The 21,906-nt window shown below is 43.3% G+C and overlaps 1 protein-coding gene across 2 annotated transcripts in view; it reads left to right on the top strand.

Moving 5' to 3' along the window:
• The window catches only part of SRRM4 (serine/arginine repetitive matrix 4), a 178,854-nt gene that overhangs the window by 110,386 nt on the left and 46,562 nt on the right, over positions 1-21,906 (top strand). For both annotated transcript variants that reach the window (XR_004439550.1, XM_033220426.1), the window contains exon 2: positions 10,382-10,528. Coding sequence is in view for 1 of the 2 variants with exons in the window: in XM_033220426.1 (XP_033076317.1) it covers positions 10,382-10,528 (147 nt within the window). In the remaining variant the exon portion in view is untranslated. The remainder of the gene's footprint in view (positions 1-10,381; positions 10,529-21,906) is intronic.

Here is a 21,906-nt window from a genome sequence, read left to right as displayed (position 1 = left end):
CTTTACCTCCTACTAATCTCCCCCTTGCTCCCTCAGCTCCAGTCACACTGCTAATTCTTCAGTGCATTTCGTGTGTTCCTACCTCAGGGCCTTTGCACTGGCTGCAGTCTGCCTATTATGTTCTCCTGGGTATGCTCAAGGCTCACCCCCTCATCACTTTCAAGTTTTTGCTCAAATCTCACCTTCTCAATGAGGGCTTCTCTGATTACCCAGTTTAAAATTGCAAGCCCCTCCCAGTAGTATTCCATCTCCCTTATCCCACTCTATCTTTTCTCCATAGCACTCATTACCTTCTAATATTTACCACTTAATTATGTTTATTTTCTGCTCTCTTCCTACCTCCACCCATTGCAGTACAATGCAAGCTCCACCAAGCAAGGTTTTTTTTCTCTATCTTGTTCCCAGTGCCTGCACATGATAGGTGCTCAATAAATACTTGTTGACTGAAGAATAAGTGAACGGTCCCTGCAAGCACCTCTTGGGACCAGTTTACACTCTCCTAGATCTCGTACCAAGGTTCCTCCTTTCCTTGGTTGGAGGTTTCCTCTTAAGCTGAGGGCTTCTTCCCACTTTCCAGTTCCCTCTTGCTTGCTTTGTCTTTCTTCTAATAGTGGCTGTGATGATCCCCAAAAGGGACTCCCTTGTCCTATGGCAAGAAAACATAATTAGCAGCTCACCCTCCCCAGAGAAATCCTAACTCTGTCTGCAATTCCAGCTGATGCCCAGGGGGCCCTGGGCTGGAAGAAGAGGTGTTATTCTTGCCTATGGTGACACAAGTTAGCAGAATCAGGACTTGAACCCAGGTCAGCAGGACTCCAGACCCCATGCACTTTCCCAGCATCACCTAGTTACCTTTTGCACACCCTGCTATGACATTTTGGAATTCAGTCCCTTCCCTAGTTGGAGGCAGCCTGCATTTTAGGCAGTCTTAACAATCGAATCCAATCCACTTCTCAGCAATTTTATCTCTCATGAAGCAAATAGGCAATCGACAGGCCAGCCTGTGGAGAGAGAAATGACAGGGTGGATGTGGGGTTGACTGGAGGGCAAGTGGATGGATATGTTCCGTGATGACAGTTCAAAACCCAGGCAGGTTGGGTGCCTGACCTGCTTGGCTGAGCTGGGCAAAAAATGCTGAGCTGATTTTTCTCCAGCTGGTTCTTTTGTCCTTTGACCTGAACTTGTGAACCAAGCAATTCTTGATATACAAGAGTGTTTACCACACACTCATAAGCACATATACTCACACACGTCCACACACTTACACACTTGCTGTCAGCCCTGAGAAGTGGACTAAGCCATTCTCATCCATTGCCTGTGGAGAGGCAGTGGTAGGGAGCTGTGCTTGTCTATGTTGCTCAGCCCTCAGGATCAAGTTCAAATTCCTTGTAGAATCTACAACCCAGATACTCAGAGCATGGTTCATGGAGCAGCAGCCTCACCTGGGAATTGGTTAGAAATGCAGAAACTCAGGCCTTCCCCAAGACCTACTGAAGAATCAGCATCTGTAGTCTGACAAGATCCCCAGGTGACCCGTGCACATGAAGGTTTGAAAAGCACCTGTCTACATGGCCCTGAAGAATCCAGCCCCTTTCTTCCTTCCTAGACTCAAGTCTTGCCTCCCACCCTCCACCTTCACTGTCTGTCCTAATTTACTGCATCCCCTGAAGTCACATGAAGGTCCACTGCTGTGTCTTGGCGCTGGACCTTTGCACTTGCTCTTCTTCCTTTTTCCTCCACTTTCCTGACCACTTTATATTCATCTGCTAGGAACACATTCTGTGATCACCTGCCCACATTCCCCAGGTTGGGTTAGGTGTCCTCTCTGTGGGTCCACTGCCCCCCTAAGCCTCTCTCTATCAGATAACTTATTATACACCACATTGTAATTCCTAGTTTAGGGATCTGTCTCCCCTTCCAGGGTGAGAAGTCCTGCAGAGCAGAAACAATGTCTTTGTTACTTTTGGGTCCTTGAAATCCAATACTAAGTAGGTGTTCAGTAAACAGCTGTTGAGTAATGAATGAAATAATGAGAGAAATGACAGCCTCATAAAACTTCCTTTCATTTTTCATTCAATTTCTACTAAGATGAACATTACTGCCCCTGTATCCAAATGATGTCTCCCACAGCAGTGCTGTGCAATCCCCAGTTTTCCTCCAAGCTCTATTGCTTTTTCCAGCCACAACGGCAAAGTTCCAAAGGTCACAGCTCCTGAAGATTACCCCCATCCAGGCTTAATGAACTGAATTCACATTGAAAATGACTCAAAATGCCAAGACCGCAAGCCAGGACGTTATTAACACAGCCCAGACTGAGGTCCCAGGAGCCAAGGCACAAATTGGCCAACTTCATCTTGTCTCTGAGCTAGGTCAGCCCCATGATAACTCTTGGACTTTCTGGTGAGCATTTAAGCACGAGAGTCTAGGCCTACATTCTCTGTCAAAACACGCAGAGTGTGGGTATCTGGCAAGTGTGGGCACAAGGATGGACCATTCACAGCCCTGGATGCAAGGGTAGAACACGTACCTGGGTCATGAGCCCTGGATGGAAGCAAGTCCTTTGCCTCTCCAGGTTTCAGTGCCTTCAGCTATGCAAGGGAAGGAGGTTCACCACGCTGCTGCTGCACACCCCACAGAGGGTTATAGGAATCAATTGAGACACTAGATTAGTAAGTCCTCTATACACAGAAGGAGCTATTTGTGGAATGGAGGCGATAAATGTCAGAGATGTCTCCAATCTCCTGGTCAACTGCCATTTCTGTTTGTGGAATATAAGATTCAGGCCAAACCTTGAGATACAGATCCTCTCCAAACACATAAGACCATTCCTATCTTACAGTGTAATTACCAAGATTCCCCCTGTACCTCCACTTATCATTTCCTATATTTTCAAAATGTTTTCTACTAAAAATGCAAAAATTAGCCAAGCATGATGATGGGTGCCTGTAATCCCAGCTACTCAGGAAGCTGAAGCAGAAGAATCACTTGAACCCGGGAGGCAGATGTTGCAGTGAACTGAGATCACGCCACTGCACTCCACCCTGGGCAATAGAGTGAGATGCGGTCTCAAAAAAAAAAAAAAAAAAAAAAAAAATGTTTTCCAGAGTCGTCTTCTTTTTGTTCTCAGTTGAAGTTTGTTTTTTTTTCTTTTTTTTTTTTGAGACAGAATCTCACTCTGTGGCCCAGGCTGGAGTGCAGGGGTGAGATCTCGGCTCACTGTGAGCTCTGTCCACCTCCCGGGTTCACGCCACTCTCTTGCCTCAGCCTCCCAAGTAGCTGGGACTACAGGTGCCCACCACCACGCCCGGCTATTTTTTTTTTTTTTTTTTTTTTTTTAGTAGTGACAGGGTTTCACTGTGTTAGCCAGGATAGTCTCGATCTCCTGACCTCGAGATCTGCCCACCTCGGCCTCCCAAAGTGCTGGGATTATAGGCGTGAGCAACCAAGCCTGGCCTCTCAGTTGACTCTTATAAACAGGCAGGGCAGCCACTGATGTTCTTGCCAGGTAATCTCTCAGAGTCCCAGTTTGTTCTTCACAGTAGGGATGGTAATGCTGGCTCGTGGGTTTCTTTGAAAGCTTCAACGAGAAGATAAGTGAGAAGTGCTTAGTTAGCTCAGTGTCTGGTATGCAGGAGGTGCTTGATAAATACTAGCTGCTGTGATGATAGAGTGATGTGGAGAGAGCACTGGGCTGGGAGTCAAAAGGTGGCAATTCTACTAGCCAGAGCTATGATATGAGTCACTGTTTGCCTTGGGCAAGTCCCCTTGGCTCTTGGGCCTCCATTTCTCCACTCTATACAGAGCTGAGCTGGATCTGGGGTTCTTCCTGCTCCACCATTGTTGGTCTCTGATTCCCCAAACAGTGTTTAACTCAAAATCTAGTGCTTGGGGCCTGAGGATCTGCACCCAACGGTGGGTCAAATGAGCACTTTGTTGGGAGCAGCTGACTGATCGGCTCAGTGAGCAAGAGCTTTGATGGGAAGCAGGGAAGCAGCTAGGGAGCCAGCCCTCTTGAGGAGTTTTGCAGAAAAGTTCAGCCCTGACTCTTATCGGAGCCTTGGAATCTGCCGGTTGCCATGACGACAGAGACAGCATCTAAGCTCCAGGTCTCTGATTAGCAGGAACAGAGCCGGGAGGCCTTGAGGAATTCGGCACTCATGGCTCCCTCCCTCCCTCTGTGAAGTGGAGTGTGCCGGCCCTTGACTCCACTGTTTTAGCTGTCCCCGAAGATTTCGCCTTCTTTTAAGTATTTTTTTTAATGCGATATAGAAGGAAAATGAGGCAACTGCCGGTACTCCTCAGCAAGGATGGAACACAGAATTTTTCATAAGGACCTGCAAAGATGCAAGGCTGGAGGCAGGGAGGGGAGATGGGTGGGGCTGTGGAGGGCTGAGGCTGTGGCTGAAGCCTGATTCCACTGCAGCATTGAGTGACCTCAGACTCTTTATTTGTACCTCTGCTTCTTTATTTGTAAGGAGAATTAGGATCTGATCTGTGGTTCCCACATGAGATCAGTAATCACAATTCATTTGTTCACCCATCCATGTATTCATTTGTTCATTCGATAAATGTTCATTGAGCAATAAGCTACACGACGTCAGGCACTGTATCTTTGGGGTTTCAGGGGTGAGGAAAGAGACGAGTTTCCTCTCCTAAAGCTTACATTCTAGTCCAGAAGACAATCATTTGGCAAATAGACACATAAAATGATCATTTCAAACACTAACAAACTCGGTGAAGAAAGACACCACAGGCTACCGTGATTCCCATCATAGGTGGAGCAGAGAGCACGGGAGTCAGGGAGGGCCTCTCTGAAAAGGTGACTTTTGAATAGAAAGAAGGCACTGGCCATGCAAAGAGCTGGAGGAGCAGCATACCAGATGGAGGCAACAGAAAGCGCAAAGGCTCTGAGCATTTGAGGAGAAGCAATGATGTCATGTGGCTAGAACAGAGTGAGATACGAAGAGGAGTAGGAGATGGGTAGAAGAGGGATTGAAAGCAGGGTCACAGGCCAGATTGTGCCAAGTCTTGTAGTCTGGACTGTCAGTTTGGATTTTATTCCTGATCCAATAGGAGGCTGAATTGCCTGCGATGTGTCTTTAAGATGCAGATTCCTGGATGTCACCCCTTAGAGACTCTGATTTACTACAACTAGGATGGGACCTAAGAATCCATATTTTTAAAAGCTCCTTAAAGGCCTCTGATACTGTGCCAGTCATGGAAAACCCTCAGCTATGCTGTCTGAGTCTCTTTAAGTTTTAAGAAAGCTGAGAAGCAGCCTCTTGGAACATCTTGAAAAAAAGACTTTAAATGTTATGGTATATTACAGAGAATTTCCTTCTTCCTCCCCTTAGCGCTTCCTGTCTGCCTGACAGAATTCATTTTATTTCTGTTGGTTTTATTGCAAAATTCCAGGTGGGGTACCCAACACCAGGAAGGTGAAACCAGTACTATTGGAGAAAAAGAAAAATCTACCACATCAGAGGGTAAAAGTTACATAAATTCCTGCAACTCCATTGTGTCCTTCCTCACCAAATCATCTTCAAGATTTCCCCGTATCTGATTCCTGACCCCTATTGCTGACAATGATGGGTGAGGCAATGTCCTCACCCAAAGCCTTACACCCCAGGGCTCTGGCAGTAGCATCCACCAGCTTCTCCTATACTTCAGATAACTCACGCCTCTACTCTCTCCATTAGACAAGTCACTGAGACCTCCCACCCAATGCCAGCACACTCACCATGTGTTTATTCACTGCCAAACTCCTCACAGCTCTCAGCTTTTGCCTATCATGGGATTGCTTGTGGTATCGATTTATTTTCTACAATGCCCCCAGAGAGTTCAAAATTGTATTCTTATGTGTCTCCACCTTGACATAGCAATAATGTGTGACTAGCAAGAATTGGTCACAAAAGGCAGCTTCTGCCTTGGTCTCTTGGACTGATCATTGTCAGGGAAGCCAGCCGCCATATTGTGAGGATGCTCAAGCAGCCATACGGAGAGGCCCATGTGAAGAACTAAGGCCTTCTGCCCACAGCCAGCACCAGCTTGCTAGTCGTATGAGTGAGCCACCTGGGAAGTGAACTACCTTATGTGTCAAGTCTTTGCTGGACAATGCACACAAATCAATAAGCTCACTGATGTTTTCTGAAAGAAATATGCGGTTGAACAGAGAAGACATGGATTGAGCAGTCTGAGTAGAGTGGGGCATTAGCTGAGTTATGGACCCTTTCTGAGAGTCCATTCCCACCAACTATAACATCAGGAAATTAGTCCAAAGCATCTCAAAAGCACTTTCTAACTTTTGGAAACAGTGTTCTCTTTGGCTAATTCGTTACCGCTTTTATTGATTCATTGAAAAAATATTGCTGAGTGCTCACTAAGCAGCAGGCTCTGGGGCAGTAAGACCCAGTCTTGCTCACAGGCAGCTCACAGTCCAGTTTGACAGAAGACAATCAAATGACAACAACATATTATTAAGAGTTGCTGGTAGAGGAGCAAAGGCATACCATATCTTAGAAAAGAGGATAGATCGGCCGGGCGCGGTGGCTCAAGCCTGTAATCCCAGCACTTTGGGAGGCTGAGACGGGCGGATCACGAGGTCAGGAGATCGAGACCATCCTGGCTAACATGGTGAAACCCCGTCTCTACTAAAAAATACAAAAAACTAGCCGGGCGAGGTGGCGGGCGCCTGTAGTCCCAGCTACTCGGGAGGCTGAGGCAGGAGAATGGCGGGAACCCGGGAGGCGGAGCTTGCAGTGAGCCAAGATCGCGCCACTGCACTCCAGCCCGGGCTACAGAGCGAGACTCCGTCTCAAAAAAAAAAAAAAAAAAAAAAAAAAAAGAAAAGAGGATAGATCTTCCCAAAAGCTTTCTCCCTACTCTACTTTCTCCATCTCCTCAATGTTGATGCCATCCTTCCAGTTGCTCAGGCTCAAAACCTTGACGTCATCCTTGACTCCTCCTCCTGTCTTACTCTCTTACTTTTCACATTTAGTCAGCAGCAAATCATGTCAGTACTACTTTCAAAATTCGCTATAATCAGACCACATCTCATCCCCCACTCCATTCTGTTACTATACTGATCGGAGCCTGGACTATTGCAACCATTTCCCCATCTCTGCCCTTCTCTCCCTTCAGCCTTGTGTCCCTCAACCACTAGAGTGATCTTTCTCAAATGTAATCATGCTTGTTCCAAAGACTCCTCTCCCATCTCAGCTGCAGAGAGCCTCAAAGGTCTTCCCATGACCTGGTCTCTGATCTCACCTCTTGCCACTCTAGCCTTTGCTTGCTGTTTATTATTGTTGTTGTTATTATTATTATTATTATTTGAGACAGAATCTCATTCTGTCACCCAGGCTGGAGTGCAGTGGCATGATCTCAGCTCACTGCAACCTCTGCCTCCTGGGGTCAAGCTATTCTCCCGCCTCAGCCTCCTGAGTAGCTGGGATTACAGACGTGCACCACCACACCAGCTAATTCTTTTATTTTTAGTAGAGACAGGGTTTTACCATATTGACCAGGCTGGTCTCAAACTCCTTACTTCAAGTTATCCACTTGCCTCGGTCTCCCAAAGTGCTGGGATTACAGGCATGAGCCACTGTGCCCGGCCGCTCTTCCTTATAATATGCTAACAATTTTTGAACTTGCTATTCCTTCTGCCTAGGGCACACTTCTTACTTCCAGCAGATACCTGTATAGAAGCTATATATAACTGTGTAACAAATTATTCCAAATATTTTGGCTGAAAACAACAACAAACAGTTATTATGGTTCATAGTTTCTGTGACTCAGGAATTTGACTGAGTGGTTCTAACTCACCATCTCTCATGAAGCTGTGGTTAGTTGTCAACCAGGTTTGCAGTCTCATGGTAAGGCTTGATTGGAGCTGGAGAATCCACTTCCAAGGCAGCTCACTCATAGGGCTGACAAGTTGGTGCTGACTGTTGGCAGGAGGCCTCAGTTCTTCTTCACATAGGCCTCTCCATATGGCTGCTTGAGTGTCCTCACAACACGGCTTCTGCCAGAATTATCAACCCAAGAGAAGAAGGCAGAAGCTACCTTTTGTGACCAAGTCTTGAAGGTTATACATCATTACTTCTACTACATTCTTTTCATTAAATGTGAGTCACTAAGCCCATCCAATATTCAAAGGGAGATAAATTAATTTCTATCTTTTGATCTTTTGATGACAAGAGTGTCAAATAATCTAAGAATACATTCTAAACTGCCCAAACTTTAAGATTAGTCCTGAATCCTTCAAGTCTCCACTCCCTTGTTACTCCTCCGGAAGGACTTCCCTGATTATTATATACAAAGTAGCGACCATTCCTCCCATTTCGTAGCTCTGTCAGCTGAAAATGATGGCTCACACCTGTAATCCCAGCACTTTGGGAGGCCATGTCAGGAGGTCTTCAGTCCAGGAGTTCAAGACCAGTTTGAGCAATATAGTGGGACCCTGTCTGTACAAAAATAAAAATAAAAAAAGGTGGGTGTGGTGGTGTGTGCCTGTGGTCCCAGCTACTTGGGAGATTGAGGCCAGAGGATCACTTGAGCCAGGGAGTTCAAGGCTGCAGTGAGCTGTGATTGTGCCACTGCACTCCATCCTGGACAACACAGTGAGACTCTGTCTCAAAAAAAAATGTGTTACCATTCAACAAGCCACATTTGTACTTGCTATGTGTTTATTATCTATTCCTCCATCTAGAATGTAAACATTCCATAATCACAGGAGATATCACTGTCTTGTTCACTGTATCTCCACACCTGAAACTGACCTGGATACAATGAAGGCACTCAGGAAATTGGAGTTAATGAATACAGGTTACCCTAGGCCAGGACAAGTGTGGGAAGAGGCAAGCCTTGCTGGGTGTTAGGCAGAAAATAGAAGCTTTGTCATACAGCAGACAGGGCAGCATTCCTCAGGGATAAATGGGCAGAAGTAAAGGCATGGAAAGGTAACCCCCATAGCAGGAAGGTTTAGGGAAAACTGAGGCTGAGCAGGACGGAAGGGAGTTCTGAAAGCACAGAGTTGGCAGTGAGAAGGGCTGAGAAGCCCTGATTAGAATCTCCATCCCTCCAGGGCTTGCAGTTCTACCAGCTCTGCTTCTAAAGATGCACTCATAAGTGGCTGACAGAGATGGATGTGTTTTGCTGCCCTTCCTTCAATATCGACTGGGCTTGGCTTGCTCTCTTAGAAGCCCTAAGGAGCAGGGGGCTTGTCAGATGCATTCATCCTGAGTCATAAAACCAACCTGGATGCACCGATGCAGGAGCCTGGTGCATGAGACATGCTAATGCCTTTGATCAATGCTTGACATGGGGTCTGAAGGCAGGGTGAGCAGGGAGGGATGCTCTCTGTGTGTCACCAAATACACCTGTTTCTCTCAAACTCCTGACTCTTCCTAGTTAAGAGGCAGGAACTTGAGTGACAGTCTCTTCAAAAACTGATTAACCAGGCAACTTCTTTGCCCTCTCAGGAACTCCCATAAAGAAATGGGACTCATAGGCGACTCCTCGGTATTCTCTGCAGCCTTTGTCAGTGGCAGAGGAGGGGGCTTCAGGACTGCAGGCCTTCATGGGGACTGCTGTCCCTAGTGGGTGGTTCATACCAATGAAGGACATCAGATTGGAGATTTGGTTTACAAGGAAGTAAAACCAAAGAAAACTGACACTTTTGAGGCCTTTCTGCTTGTATATTTTATCTCATTGTATATTCACAATAGCTCAGCAATATATGAATTGATATTATTCACTCTTTTATAACTGAAGAAACTGCAACTCCGAGATGTTGTGACTGACCCCAGACACTATACCTACCACATAGTTAAGACTATTTGAATCTACATATATGTGGTCCATACAGAAATAAGGCAGAGAAATGGAATAGAAATGGCAAAGGAGCGTTTACACTAATCTTATCATGTTTTGCCCTCCCAGTATGTCTTGAGAAAGGAAATGAAATGCTGGTTTCCAGCATCTCTCTGTGATTTAGTCCAAATAGAATAAGCTATGCTGCTGTGACAAATAAACCTACATCAAAGTGGTTTAACCTAATTTCAGTTTATTTCTCTCTTGCAAAGTCTGATGTGGTACAGGCATCTTTCCTCCATCAAATAGTTTCACCTTTCAGAATGTGTGGACTCTAAAGTCACTATGACAGAGGAAGGGGGAGCTGGAGAAGGCACACGGATCTCGATTGCCTTGAACTGGAAATTGCATGTGTTCCCTCCTGCTTAGAGACCATTGGCCAAAGATAATCTCATGGGCTCAACCTAACTGCAAGGGAAGCTGGGAAATACTAGGAACTCTGAATATTTAATGAACGTTAAGTGTCTCTGTATATTCTAACACTTTTGTGTCCTTATTTCTTCCTCTGTAGGACAGAGCCCCAGAATAGCCCCATTGTCCCAGCTCGGGATGGACCCTCGGAAAAGCTGGGTCAGCATCTGGCCACTGAGCCCTTGGGCACCAACAGCTGGGAGAGAGACAAGGCCTGTCGGGAACTGGGTGCCGCCAGAGGACACAGGTGAGATCCAGTGAGGACGTTCAAGTTGAAGACACAGAAATAAAGTCTACTTCTCTGGTCATGGCTCACCTCTCCCTTATGCAAGTTCCTCTTTCAAACCCTTAAATCAAGGGTTAGTAAATATTTACCGTGGAGGAACAAATCATAAATATTTTAAGTTTGTAGATCCAGTGGTTTCTGTCACAACTCCTCCTCTCTGCCACTGTAGTGCAAAAACAGCCCTAGGTATTATGCAAACAAAAAAGCATATCTGTATTCCAATAAAATTGTATTTATAAAAGCAGGAGGCAGGCTAAATTGGCCCACTGGCTGTAGTTCCGCAAGCCCTACCTTAAATGACAGAGTTCCTTTCCATTTTAATGGCTCTATGAGCCGCTGACTCCCAAATCATAGTTTCAGCCCAGACCTGTCTCAGGAGTTTCAGGTCTTTGTATTTTTTCTTTTACTCAGTTATTTAACTAGTACTTCTTGAGCACCCACTGTGTGATGGGCACTGTGCTAGCACACATATACAGACAGCACTGTGTACACATACTCCAGAAAAATACTGTATACTCAGCATTTTACTGAGGCTGGGAGAGGTAAAATGAGTTCCCCAGAATACAACAGCCAGTAAGTGGCAGAGTGAAGTTTTGAACTCCAGTCTCTCTGATCTTAAACCCTTGGCTAAAACCCACTCCATTATCCTATGGATGCTACTGGAAAAAAAAAAAATTATCTCCTGCCTCCTATTTTCGGCATACACTTACAAAGCCTGGCCCAGGCTTTGTAAGGCCTCTGGAAAATCTATTTCTAGAAGATGTGATAACTGAATTTTGGAAAAGTGGCTTGGGAAACTGGAATCATTTTTTTCCTTTTAGATTTTTATTTCATTATTATTTTCTAACTTTTATTTTAGGTTTGGGGTTACATGTGAATGTTTGTTGCATAGGTAAACACATGTTACAGGGGCTTGTTGTATACATTATCACCCAAGTATCAAGCCCATTACCCAATAGTTATCTTTCCTGCTCCTCTCCCTCCACCCACCCTCTCTCATCAAGTAGAGCCCCAGTGTCTGTTGTTTCCTTCTTTGTGTTCGTAAGTTCTTATAAGTGGGAGTTAAGTGGAGCAATTTTCAAAAATGAAGTCTTCCCCACTACCTAGGCTGCCCTCTCAGGTACAGGCTTTAGTTACGCTGCAATTTCAAAGAGAGAGAAACAGTTAAGCCCTATCAACTTGGAGAAATGAAGTTCAACCACATGTCTGGAAAGTTCACTCCAGGAAACAGGAAGAAAGTAGTTTCCATGATAGGCAGAGGGAGATAAAGAGAGAAGTGAGAAGGAAGGGAATTTCCCTACTTTTAAAACATTGGGCCAGACGTGGTGACTCACGCCTATAATCCCAACACTTTGGGAGGCCAAGGTGGGAGGATCACTTGAGGTCGGGAGTTGGAGATCAGCCTGGACAACATGGTGAAACCCCTGTCTCTGCTAAAAATGTAAAAATTAGCCAGGTGTGGTGGCGAGCACCTGTAATTCCAGCTACTCTGGAGGCTGAGGCAAGAGAATTGCTTGAACCCAGGAGGAGGAGGTTGCAGTGAGCCGAGATCGTGCCACCGCACTCCAGCCTGGGTGACAGAGTAAGACTCCGTTTCAAAATAAAAAATAAAAAATATTATCTCCTACATGGAATCTGTGTGTACGAATCTCGACCCTGTCACTTACGAATCGAGCAAACTTGGGCAAATTTCTTTTCCTCCGTGGGCCTCAGTTTCACAGCTATAAAATGGGAATGTTGAGATGTAATTCTCAAGGTCAGGATGAGGATTAAGTTAGACCAGGCATGTACAGATTGTGGCAGTGAGGTTACAGCATAGGAAATCCTAAGATATGTTAGTGAGAGTTTCATGAAGCCAGAAGACAAGATTCCGGTCATGAAAATCTGAAAAAAAATGATGCCGTGTCGTACAGCGTCTCTGTTGTAGAGCTGTTGTACTCTAATGTACAGCGTGTGGGCCTCTTGCTCTCTTCTATCTGTGACTGACCCTCTGATATGACAAAACCATAATAATGATGATAGTAATAACAATGATAATAAAAGTAATCATAATTATGGTAATATTATATAATAAATTTATAATATAACAATTAATTATAATTATAATAACAGAAACCCCTTATACTGTCCTCTTACTCTATGCCAGACCAGGGCACATTACCTAAGTCAGCTCCTTTATTCCTGGAAGCAAACTTAGGACACAGGTACCATGTTTCTTCCCACCTTGTTGATGATTAAGATGAGACTCAGAGAGGTCTCTGAGCCCTGTTGGAAGTAAAAGAGTTGGACTTTAAATCTAGGTTTGTCAGCTTCTGAACCAGCATTCCTTACTGCTGCATACTTTACTGCATATGTAACCACTGTGTTTTGAACCACTGCATACTTAACCACTGCATGTTTAATCGATGCATGTTTAACCACTGTGTACTGCTGCATACTTTACTGCGTAGGTAACCTCTGCATATGTAACCACTGTGTTGGAACCACTGTGTACTTAACCACTGCATTTTTAAAAACTTTTTTATTATGCTTTAAGTTCTAGGGTACATGTGCACAAAGTGCAGGTTTGTTACATATGTATACATGTGCCATGTTGGTGTGCTGCACCCATTAACTAGTCATTTACATTAGGTATATCTCCTAATGCTATCCCTCCCGCCTCCCCTCACCCCACAACAGGCCCCAGTGTGTGATGTTCCCCATTCTGTGTCCAAGTGTTCTCATTGTTCAGTTCCCACCTATGAGTGAAAACATGCGGTGTTTGGTTTTCTGTCCTTGTGATAGTTTGCTCAGAATGATGGTTTCCAGCTGCATCCATGTCCCTACAAAGGACATGAACTCATTCTTTTCTATGGCTGCATAATATTCCATGGTGTATATGTGCCACATTTTCTTAATCCAGTCTGTCATTGATGGACATTTGGGTTGGTTCCAAGTCTTTGCTATTGTGAATAGTGCTGCAATAAATGTACATGTGCACGTGTCTTTATAGCAGCATGATTTATAATCCTTTGGGTATATCCCCAGTAATGGGATGGCTGGGTCAAATGGTATTTCTAGTTCTAGATCCTTGAGGACTTGCCACACTGTCTTCCTCAATGGCTGAACTAGTTTACAGTCCCACCAACAGTGTAAAAGTGTTCCTATTTCTCCACATCGTCTCCAGCACCTGTTGTTTCCTGACTTTTTAGTGATCACCATTCTAACTGGTGTGAGATGGTATCTCATTGTGGTTTTGATTTGCATTTCTCTGATGGCCAGTGATGATGAGCATTTTTTCATGTGTCTGTTGGCTGCATAAATGTCTTCTTTTGAGAAGTGTCTGTTCATATCTTTCACCCACTTTTTGATGGGGTTGTTTGATTTTTTCTTGCAAATTTGTTTAAGTTCTTTGTAGATTCTGGATATTAGCCCTTTGTCAGATGGGTAGATTGTAAAAATTTTCTCCCATTCTGTAAGTTGCCTGTTCACTCTGATTGTAGCTTCTTTTGCTGTGCAGAAGCTCTTTAGTTTAATTAGATCCCATTTGTCTATTTTGGCTTTTGTTGCCATTGTTTTTGGTGTTTTAGTCATGAAGTCCTTGCCCATGCCAATGGCCTGAATGGTATTGCCTAGGTTTTCTTCTAGGGTTTTTACTGTTTTAGGTCTAACATTTAAGTCTTTAATCCATCTTGAATTAATTTTTGTATAAGGTGTAAGGAAGTGATCCAGTTTCAGCTTTCTACATATAGCTAGCCAGTTTTCCCAGCACCATTTATTAAATAGGGAATCCTTTCCCCATTTCTTGTTTTTGTCAGTTTTGTCAAAGATCAGATGGTTGTAGATGTGTGGTATTATTTCTGAGGGCTCTGTTCTGTTCCATTGGTCTGCATCTCTGTTTTGGTACCAGTACCATGCTGTTTTGGTTACTGTAGCCTTGTAGTATAGTTTGAAGTCAGGTAGTGTGATGCCTCCAGCTTTGTTCTTTTTGCTTAGGATTGTCTTGGCAATACGGGTGCTTTTTTGGTTCCATGCGAACTTTAAAGTAGTTTTTTCCAATTCTGTGAAGAAAGTCATTGGTAGCTTGATGGGGATGGTATCGAATCTATAAATTACCTTGGACAGTATGGCCGTTTTCATGATATTGATTCTTCCTATCCATGAGCATGGAATGTTCTTCCATTTGTTTGTGTCCTCTTTTATTTCGTTGAGCAGTGGTTTGTAGTTCTCCTTGAAGAGGTCCTTCACATCCCTTGTAAGTTGGATTCCTAGGTATTTTATTCTCTTTGAAGCAATTGTGAATGGGAGTTCACTCATGATTTGACTCTCTGTTTGTCTGTTATTGGTGTATAGGAATGCTTGTGATTTTTGCATATTGATTTTGTATCCTGAGACTTTGCTGAAGTTGCTTATCAGCTTGAGGAGATTTTGGGCTTAGACAATAGGGTTTTCTAAATATACAATCATTTCATCTGCAAACAGGGACCACTTGACTTCCTCTTTTCCTAATTGAATACCCTTTATTTCTTTGTCCTGCCTGATTGCCCTGGCCAGAACTTCCAACACTATGTTGAATAGGAGTGGTGAGAGAGGGCATTCCTGTCTTGTGCCAGTTTTCAGAGGGAATGCTTCCAGTTTTTGCCCATTCAGTATGATATTGGCTATGGGTTTGTCATAAGCAGCTCTTATTATTTTGAGGTACATCCCTTCAATACCTCGTTTATTGAGAGTTTTTTTGCATGAAGGAGTGTTGAATTTTCTCGAAAGTCTTTTCCACATCTATTGAGATAATCATGTGGTTTTTGTCTTTGGTTCTGTTTATATGATGGATTACATTTACTGATTTGTGTATGTTGAACCAGCCTTGCATCCCAGGGATGAAGCCCACTTGATCATGGTGGATAAGCTTTTTGATGTGCTGCTCGATTCAGTTTGCCAGTGTTTTATTGAGGATTATTGCATCGATGTTCATCAGGGATACTGGTCTAAAGTTTTCTTTTTTTGTTGTGTCTCTGCCAGATTTTGGTATCATGATGATGTTGGCCTCATAAAATGAGTTAGGGAGGATTCCCTCTTTTTCTGTTGATTGGAATCATTTCAGAAGGAATGGTACCAGCACCTCTTTGTACCTCTGGTAGAATTCAGCTGTGAATCTGTCTGGTCCTGGACTTTTTTTGGTTGGTAGGCCTCAATTTCAGAGCCTGTTATTGGTCTATTTAGGTATTCAACTTCTTCCTGGTTTAGTCTTGGGAGGGTGTGTGTGTCCAGGAATTTATCCATTTCTTCCAGATTTTCTAGTTAATTTGTGTAGAGATGTTTATAGTATTCTCTGATGGTAGTTTGTATTTCTGTGGGATTGGTGGTGATATCCCCTTTATCACTTTTTATTGTATCTATTTGATTCTTCTCTCTTTTCTTCTTTATTAGTCTTGCTAGTGGTCTGTCAATTTTGTTGATCTTTTCAAAAAATCAGCTCCTGGATTCATTGATTTTTTTTAAGGGTTTTTTGCGTCTCTGTCTCCTTCAGTTCTGCTCTGATCTTAGTTATTTCTTGCCTTCTGCTAGCTTTTGAATGTGTTTGCTCTTGCTTCTCTAGTTCTTTTCATTGTGATGTTAGGGTGTCAATTTTAGATCTTTCCTGCTTTCTCTTGTGGGCATTTAGTGTTATAAATTTCCCTCCACACACTGCTTGAAATGTGTCCCAGAAATTCTGGTATGTTGTGTCTTTGTTCTCATTGGTTTCAAAGAACATCTTTATTTCTGCCTTCATTTCGTTACGTACCCAGTAGTCATTCAGGAGCAGGTTGTTCAGTTTCTATGTAGTTGAGCGGTTTTGAGTGAGTTTCTTAATCCTGAGTTCTAATTTGATTGCCCTGTGGTCTGAGAGACAGTTTGTTATAATTTCTGTTCCTTTACATTTGCTGAGGAGTGCTTTCCTTCCAACTATGTGGTCTATTTTGGAATAAGTGTGATGTGGTGCTGAGAAGAACGCATATTCAGTTGATTTGGGGTGAAGAGTTCTGTAGATGTCTATTAGGTCTGCTTGGTGCAGAGCTGAGTTCAATTCCTGAATATCCTTGTTAACTTTCTGTCTCATTGATCTGTCTAATGTTGACAGTGGGGTATTAAAGTCTCCCATTATTATTGTGTGGGAATCTAAGTCTCTTTGTAGGTCTCTAAGGACTTGCTTTATGAATCTGGGTGCTCCTGTATTGAGTGCATATATATTTATGATAGTTAGGTCTTCTTGTTGTATTGATCCCTTTACCATTATGTAATGGCCTTCTTTGTCTCTTTTGATCTTTGTTGGTTTAGAGTCTGTTTTATCAGAGACTGGGATTGCACCCCTGCATTTTTTTGATTTCCATTTGGTAGATCTTCCTCCATCCCTTTATTTTGAGCCTATGTGTGTCTCTGCACATGAGATGGGTCTCCTGAATACAGCACACTGATGGGTCTTGACTCTTTATCCAATTTGCCAGTCTGTGTCTTTTAATTGAAGTCCATTTACATTTAAGGTTAATATTGTTATGTATGAATTTGATCCTGTCATTATGATGTTAGCTGGTTATTTTGTTCATTAGTTGATGCAATTTCTTCCTAGCATTGATGGTTTTTACAATTTGCCTTGTTCCTTTCCATGTTTTGTGCTTCCTACAGGAGCTCCTATAAGGCAGGCCTGGTGGTGAAAAAATCTCTCAGCATTTGCTTGTCTGTAAAGGATTTTATTTCTCCTTCACTTATGAAGCTTAGTTTGGCTAGATATGAAATTCTGGTTGAAAACTCTTTTCTTTAAGAATGTTGAATATTGGCCCCCACTCTCTTCTGGCTTGTCGAGTTTCTGCCAAGAGATCCACTATTAGTCTGATGGGCTTCTCCTTGTGAATAACCCGACTTTCTCTCTGGCTGTGCTTAATGTTTTTTCCTTCATTTCAACTTTGGTGAATCTGACAATTATGTGTCTTGGAGTTGCTCTTCTCGAAGAGTATCTTTGTGGCATTCTCTGTATTTCCTGAATTTGAATGTTGGCCTGCCTTGCTAGGTTGGGGAAGTTCTCCTGGATAATATCCTGAAGAGTGTTTTACAACTTGGTTCCATTCTCCCTGTCACTCTCAGGTACACCAATCAGACGTAGATTTGGTCTTTTCACATAGTCCCATATTTCTTGGAAGCTTTGTTCATTTCTGTTTACTCTTTTTTCTCTAAACTTCTCTTCTCACCTTCTCACTTCATTTCATTCATTTGATCTTCAATCACTGATACCCTTTCTTCCACTTGATTCAATCGGCTACTGAAGCTTGTGCATGTATCATGTAGTTCTTGTGCCTTGGTTTTCAGCTCCATCAGGTTATTTAAGGTCTTCTCTATACTGTTTATTCTAGTTAGCCATTCGTCTAATCTTTTTTCAAGGTTTTTAGCTTCTTTGCGATGGGTTCAAACATCCTCCTTTAGCTCCAAGAAGTTTGTTATTACCGATCATCTGAAGCCTTCTTCTCTCAACTCGTCCAAGTCATTCTCCATCCAGCTTTGTTCCATTGCTGGTGAGGAGCTGCGTTCCTTTGGAGAAGAAGAGGTGCTCTGATTTTTAGAATTTTCAGCTTTTTTGCTCTGGTTTCTCCCAATCTTTGTGGTTTTATCTACCTTTGGTCTTTGATAATGGTGACATACAGATGGGGTTTTGGTGTAGATGTCCTTTCTGTTTGTTAGTTTTCCTTCTAACAGTCAGGACCCTCAGCTGCAGGTCTATTGGAGTTTGTTGGAGGTCCGCTCCGGACCCTGTTTGCCAGGGTATCACCAGTGGAGGCTGAAGAACAGCAAATATTGCAGAACAGCAAGTGTTGCTGTCTGATCCTTTCTCTGGAAGCTTCGTCTCAGAAGGGCACCCGGCTGTATGAGGTGTCAGTCGGCCCCTACTGGGAGGTGTCTCCTAGTTAGGCTACTCGGGGGTCAGGGGCCCACTTGAAGAGGCAGTCTGTCTGTTCTCAGATCTCAAACTCCATGCTGGGAGAACCACTACTCTCTTCAAAGCTGTCAGACAGGGACGTTTAAGTCTGCAGAAGTTTCTGCTGCCTTTTGTTCAACTATGCCCTGCACCAGAGGTGGAGTTTACAGAGGCAGGCAGGCTTCCTTAAGCTGCGGTGGGCTCCACCCAGTTCAAACTTCCTGGCTGCTTTGTTTACCTACTCAAGCCTCAGCAATGGCAGACATCCCTCCCCCAACCTCACTGCTGCCTTGCAGTTCAATCTCAGACTGCTGTGCTAGCAGTGAGCAAAGCTCCATGGGCATGGTACCCTCCGAGCCAGGTACAGGATATAATCTCCTGGTGTGCCGTTTGCTAAGACCATTGGAGAAGCACAGTATTAGGGTGGGCATGTCCTGATTTTCCAGGTACTGTCTGTCACGGCTTCCTTTGGTTAGAAAAGGGAATTCCCTGACCCCTTGCACTTCCCAGGTGAGGCAATGCCCCTCCCTGCTTCAGTTCATGCTCTGCGGGCTGCAGCCACTGTCCAACAAGCCCCCATGAGATGAACCCGGTACCTCAGTTGGAAATGCAGAAGTCACCCATCTTCTGCGTCACTCATGCTGGGAGCTGTAGACTAGAGCTGTTCCTATTCAGCCATCTTGGAACCTCCTCACCACTGCATATTTAATCGATGCATGTTTAACCACTGTGTACATAACCCCTGAGCAGTTAACCACCGCATAGTTAACCTCTGCTACTTCCCCAAGGTGTGTTTAACTACCACTTGTTTAACCACTACAGACTTAACTGCTGCACATGTAACCACTGTATACTCAACTGATGCTTACTGAATTGTTGTGTATTTCTTCACTGTATTTAGCCTTCCATATGTAACCACAGCATACATAAGTATTATGTACTTAACCTCTGCACGCATATCCTGGGTATACTTATCCACTATTCTGCCCCTTCCTGACTCTCTATGATGGTACACGTAGAACTAGTGTAGGGAAAAATAGGGGGTAGAAGAAATGTAGACCTACCTGGGTAAAGGTGTTTGGGATTTATTAAGAGAGTTGATGATCTCCATCTCACACACCTCAAATGTCTCCAAATTCGAGGGCTGTCTGAGTTTTACCGCATTACTTAAATGTGAATCAAGGACGATGTTCCCGAATCATGCTCCCCTGGGACCGTGGGATTCCAGAAGTTATAGCTGACTGAAACAATAGGCTGTTTCCTCATTTTGTAAGACACACTTTTAAAAGGTTTTTCTTTTCTCTCTCTCAAGTATTTCTCCTTTCATGTTTTCCCAGTTCAAATTCCCAGTAGCTGTTGCACTGGGAAGTGTTTACATGAAACAAGATGATTTAACAAGAAGCTCAATTATTTCATTCATTTATTCCCTCTTTTGGTCACTCAACAAATATTGATTAGGCTTTTGCTCTGTGACAAGCACTCTTTAAGGAAAGAATTTGGTGGCCGGGTGCCACGGCTCATGCCTGTAATCCCAGCATTTTGGGAGGCTGAAGCGAGTGGATCACCTGGGGTCAGGAGTTCGAGACCAGCCTGGCCAACATAGTGAAACCCTGTCTCTACTTTAAAAATACAAAAATTAGCCTGGCGTGGTGGTGGGTGCCTGTAGTCCTAGCTACTAGGGAGGCTGAGGCAGGAGAATTGCTTGAACCCAGGAGATGGAAGTTGCAGTGAGCTGAGATCATGCCACTGCACTCCAGCCTAGGCAACAGAGTGAAACCCTGTCTCAAAAATAATAATAATAATAATAAAAAGAATCTGGAAGTAGCCCATCCTGTTTACACAACCATCCTGTTTGCTTCCTGGACATGCATACTATGCCTTGTGCTTTATAACATGTAAGTGTAATTAAGTAGCTAGGTAATTAATTCCTGTGATGTTTATTTTTAACCTGCTAAAAGGGAACCTCTTAGAAATGCAAATCAAAACCACAATGAGATGCCATCTCACGCCAGTCAGAATGGCAATTATTAAAAAGTCAAGAAACAACAGATGCTGGTGAAGTTGTGCAGTAATAGGAATGCTTTTACACTATTGGTGGGAATGTAAATTAGTTCAACCATTGTGGAAGACAGTGGTTCCTCAAAGACCTAGAACCAGAAATACCATTTGACCCAGCAATCCCATTACTGGGTATATACCCAAAGGAATATAAGTCATCCTATTATAAAGATACATGCACGCATATGTTCATTGCAGTACTATTCACAATAGCAAAGACATGAAATGAACCCAATTCCCATCAATGATAGACTGGATGAAGGAAATCTGGTATATATACACCATGGAATACTATGCAGTATTCCATACTATGAACAAGATCATGTCCTTTGCAGGGACATGAATGAAGCTGGAAGCTACTATCCTCTGCCAACCGATGCAAGAACAGAAAACCAAACACTGCATGTTCTCACTTATAAGTAGGAGCTGAACATTGAGAACACATGGACACAGGGAGGGGAACACCACACACTGGGGCCCGTTGCGGGAGAGTGGGGGCTGAGGAAGAGCATTAGGGAAAAGAGCTAATGCATGCTGGGCTTAATATCTAGGTAATGGGTTGATAGGTGCAGAAAACCACCATGGCACACGTTTATCTGTGTAACAAACCAGCACATCCTGCAAGTGTACCCCGGAATGTACAAAATTAAAATTAAAAAAAAAAAATAGCACATCGCAAGTTCCACATTCAGGAAAGCATATTCGTAGAAAAGCTCAATAAGACAAATAGTCTCTCCTCCAGCTGTTTAAATAAAAAGACATCTGATAAATTTTTAAAAGTGGCTCTCTTGAAAATATTATAAATATTGCTATATGATTCTTATTTGCTGGAGATAGAGACCCTGACATATATTCTAGCCATTTTATCATTCTTTCTACTAATCATAATGATCCAGATTCTTAAAATGGAATTAAATACAGCAGTATTTTATGATGTTCTATAAAAAGTTGGGTAATTTCCAGATGATTGGCCACATGAATAAGTTTGAGAAGGCAGCTGGTTTTGTGGGGAAAATCTCAGGGTAGGAATCACACAGGCCTTGATTCAAATCCTAGCCTGGACACATTCTAATTTTCTAGCCATCAGCAAGTTAATTAAACTTTCTGAGCCTCAGTTTCTTTACCTATAAAATAAGATAGTAAAAGTCATACCATTCTCAAAGTGTTTGTATCCTAATATATTAAAATATTGGCACATAGCAAGTGCATAAATGCTAGTTGTGTCACTGCTAAAATAATGACAGTAGTATTAGTAGTAAGATTATGTTTTCCCCATAAGGTTCCACTAGGTTGGCATGTTTCAATTCCCAAGCAGTTTTTCATCTAAAACCATCTTCCTTTGCCATGGGATCGTGTTTTT

Source organism: Trachypithecus francoisi, unplaced genomic scaffold, assembly GCF_009764315.1.
Source record: "Trachypithecus francoisi isolate TF-2019V2 unplaced genomic scaffold, Tfra_2.0 Lachesis_group11, whole genome shotgun sequence".
Taxonomy (NCBI): Eukaryota; Metazoa; Chordata; class Mammalia; order Primates; family Cercopithecidae; genus Trachypithecus; species Trachypithecus francoisi.
The sequence above is the reverse complement of the archived record's forward strand: the minus strand, read 5'-3'. Positions and strand labels throughout refer to the sequence as shown.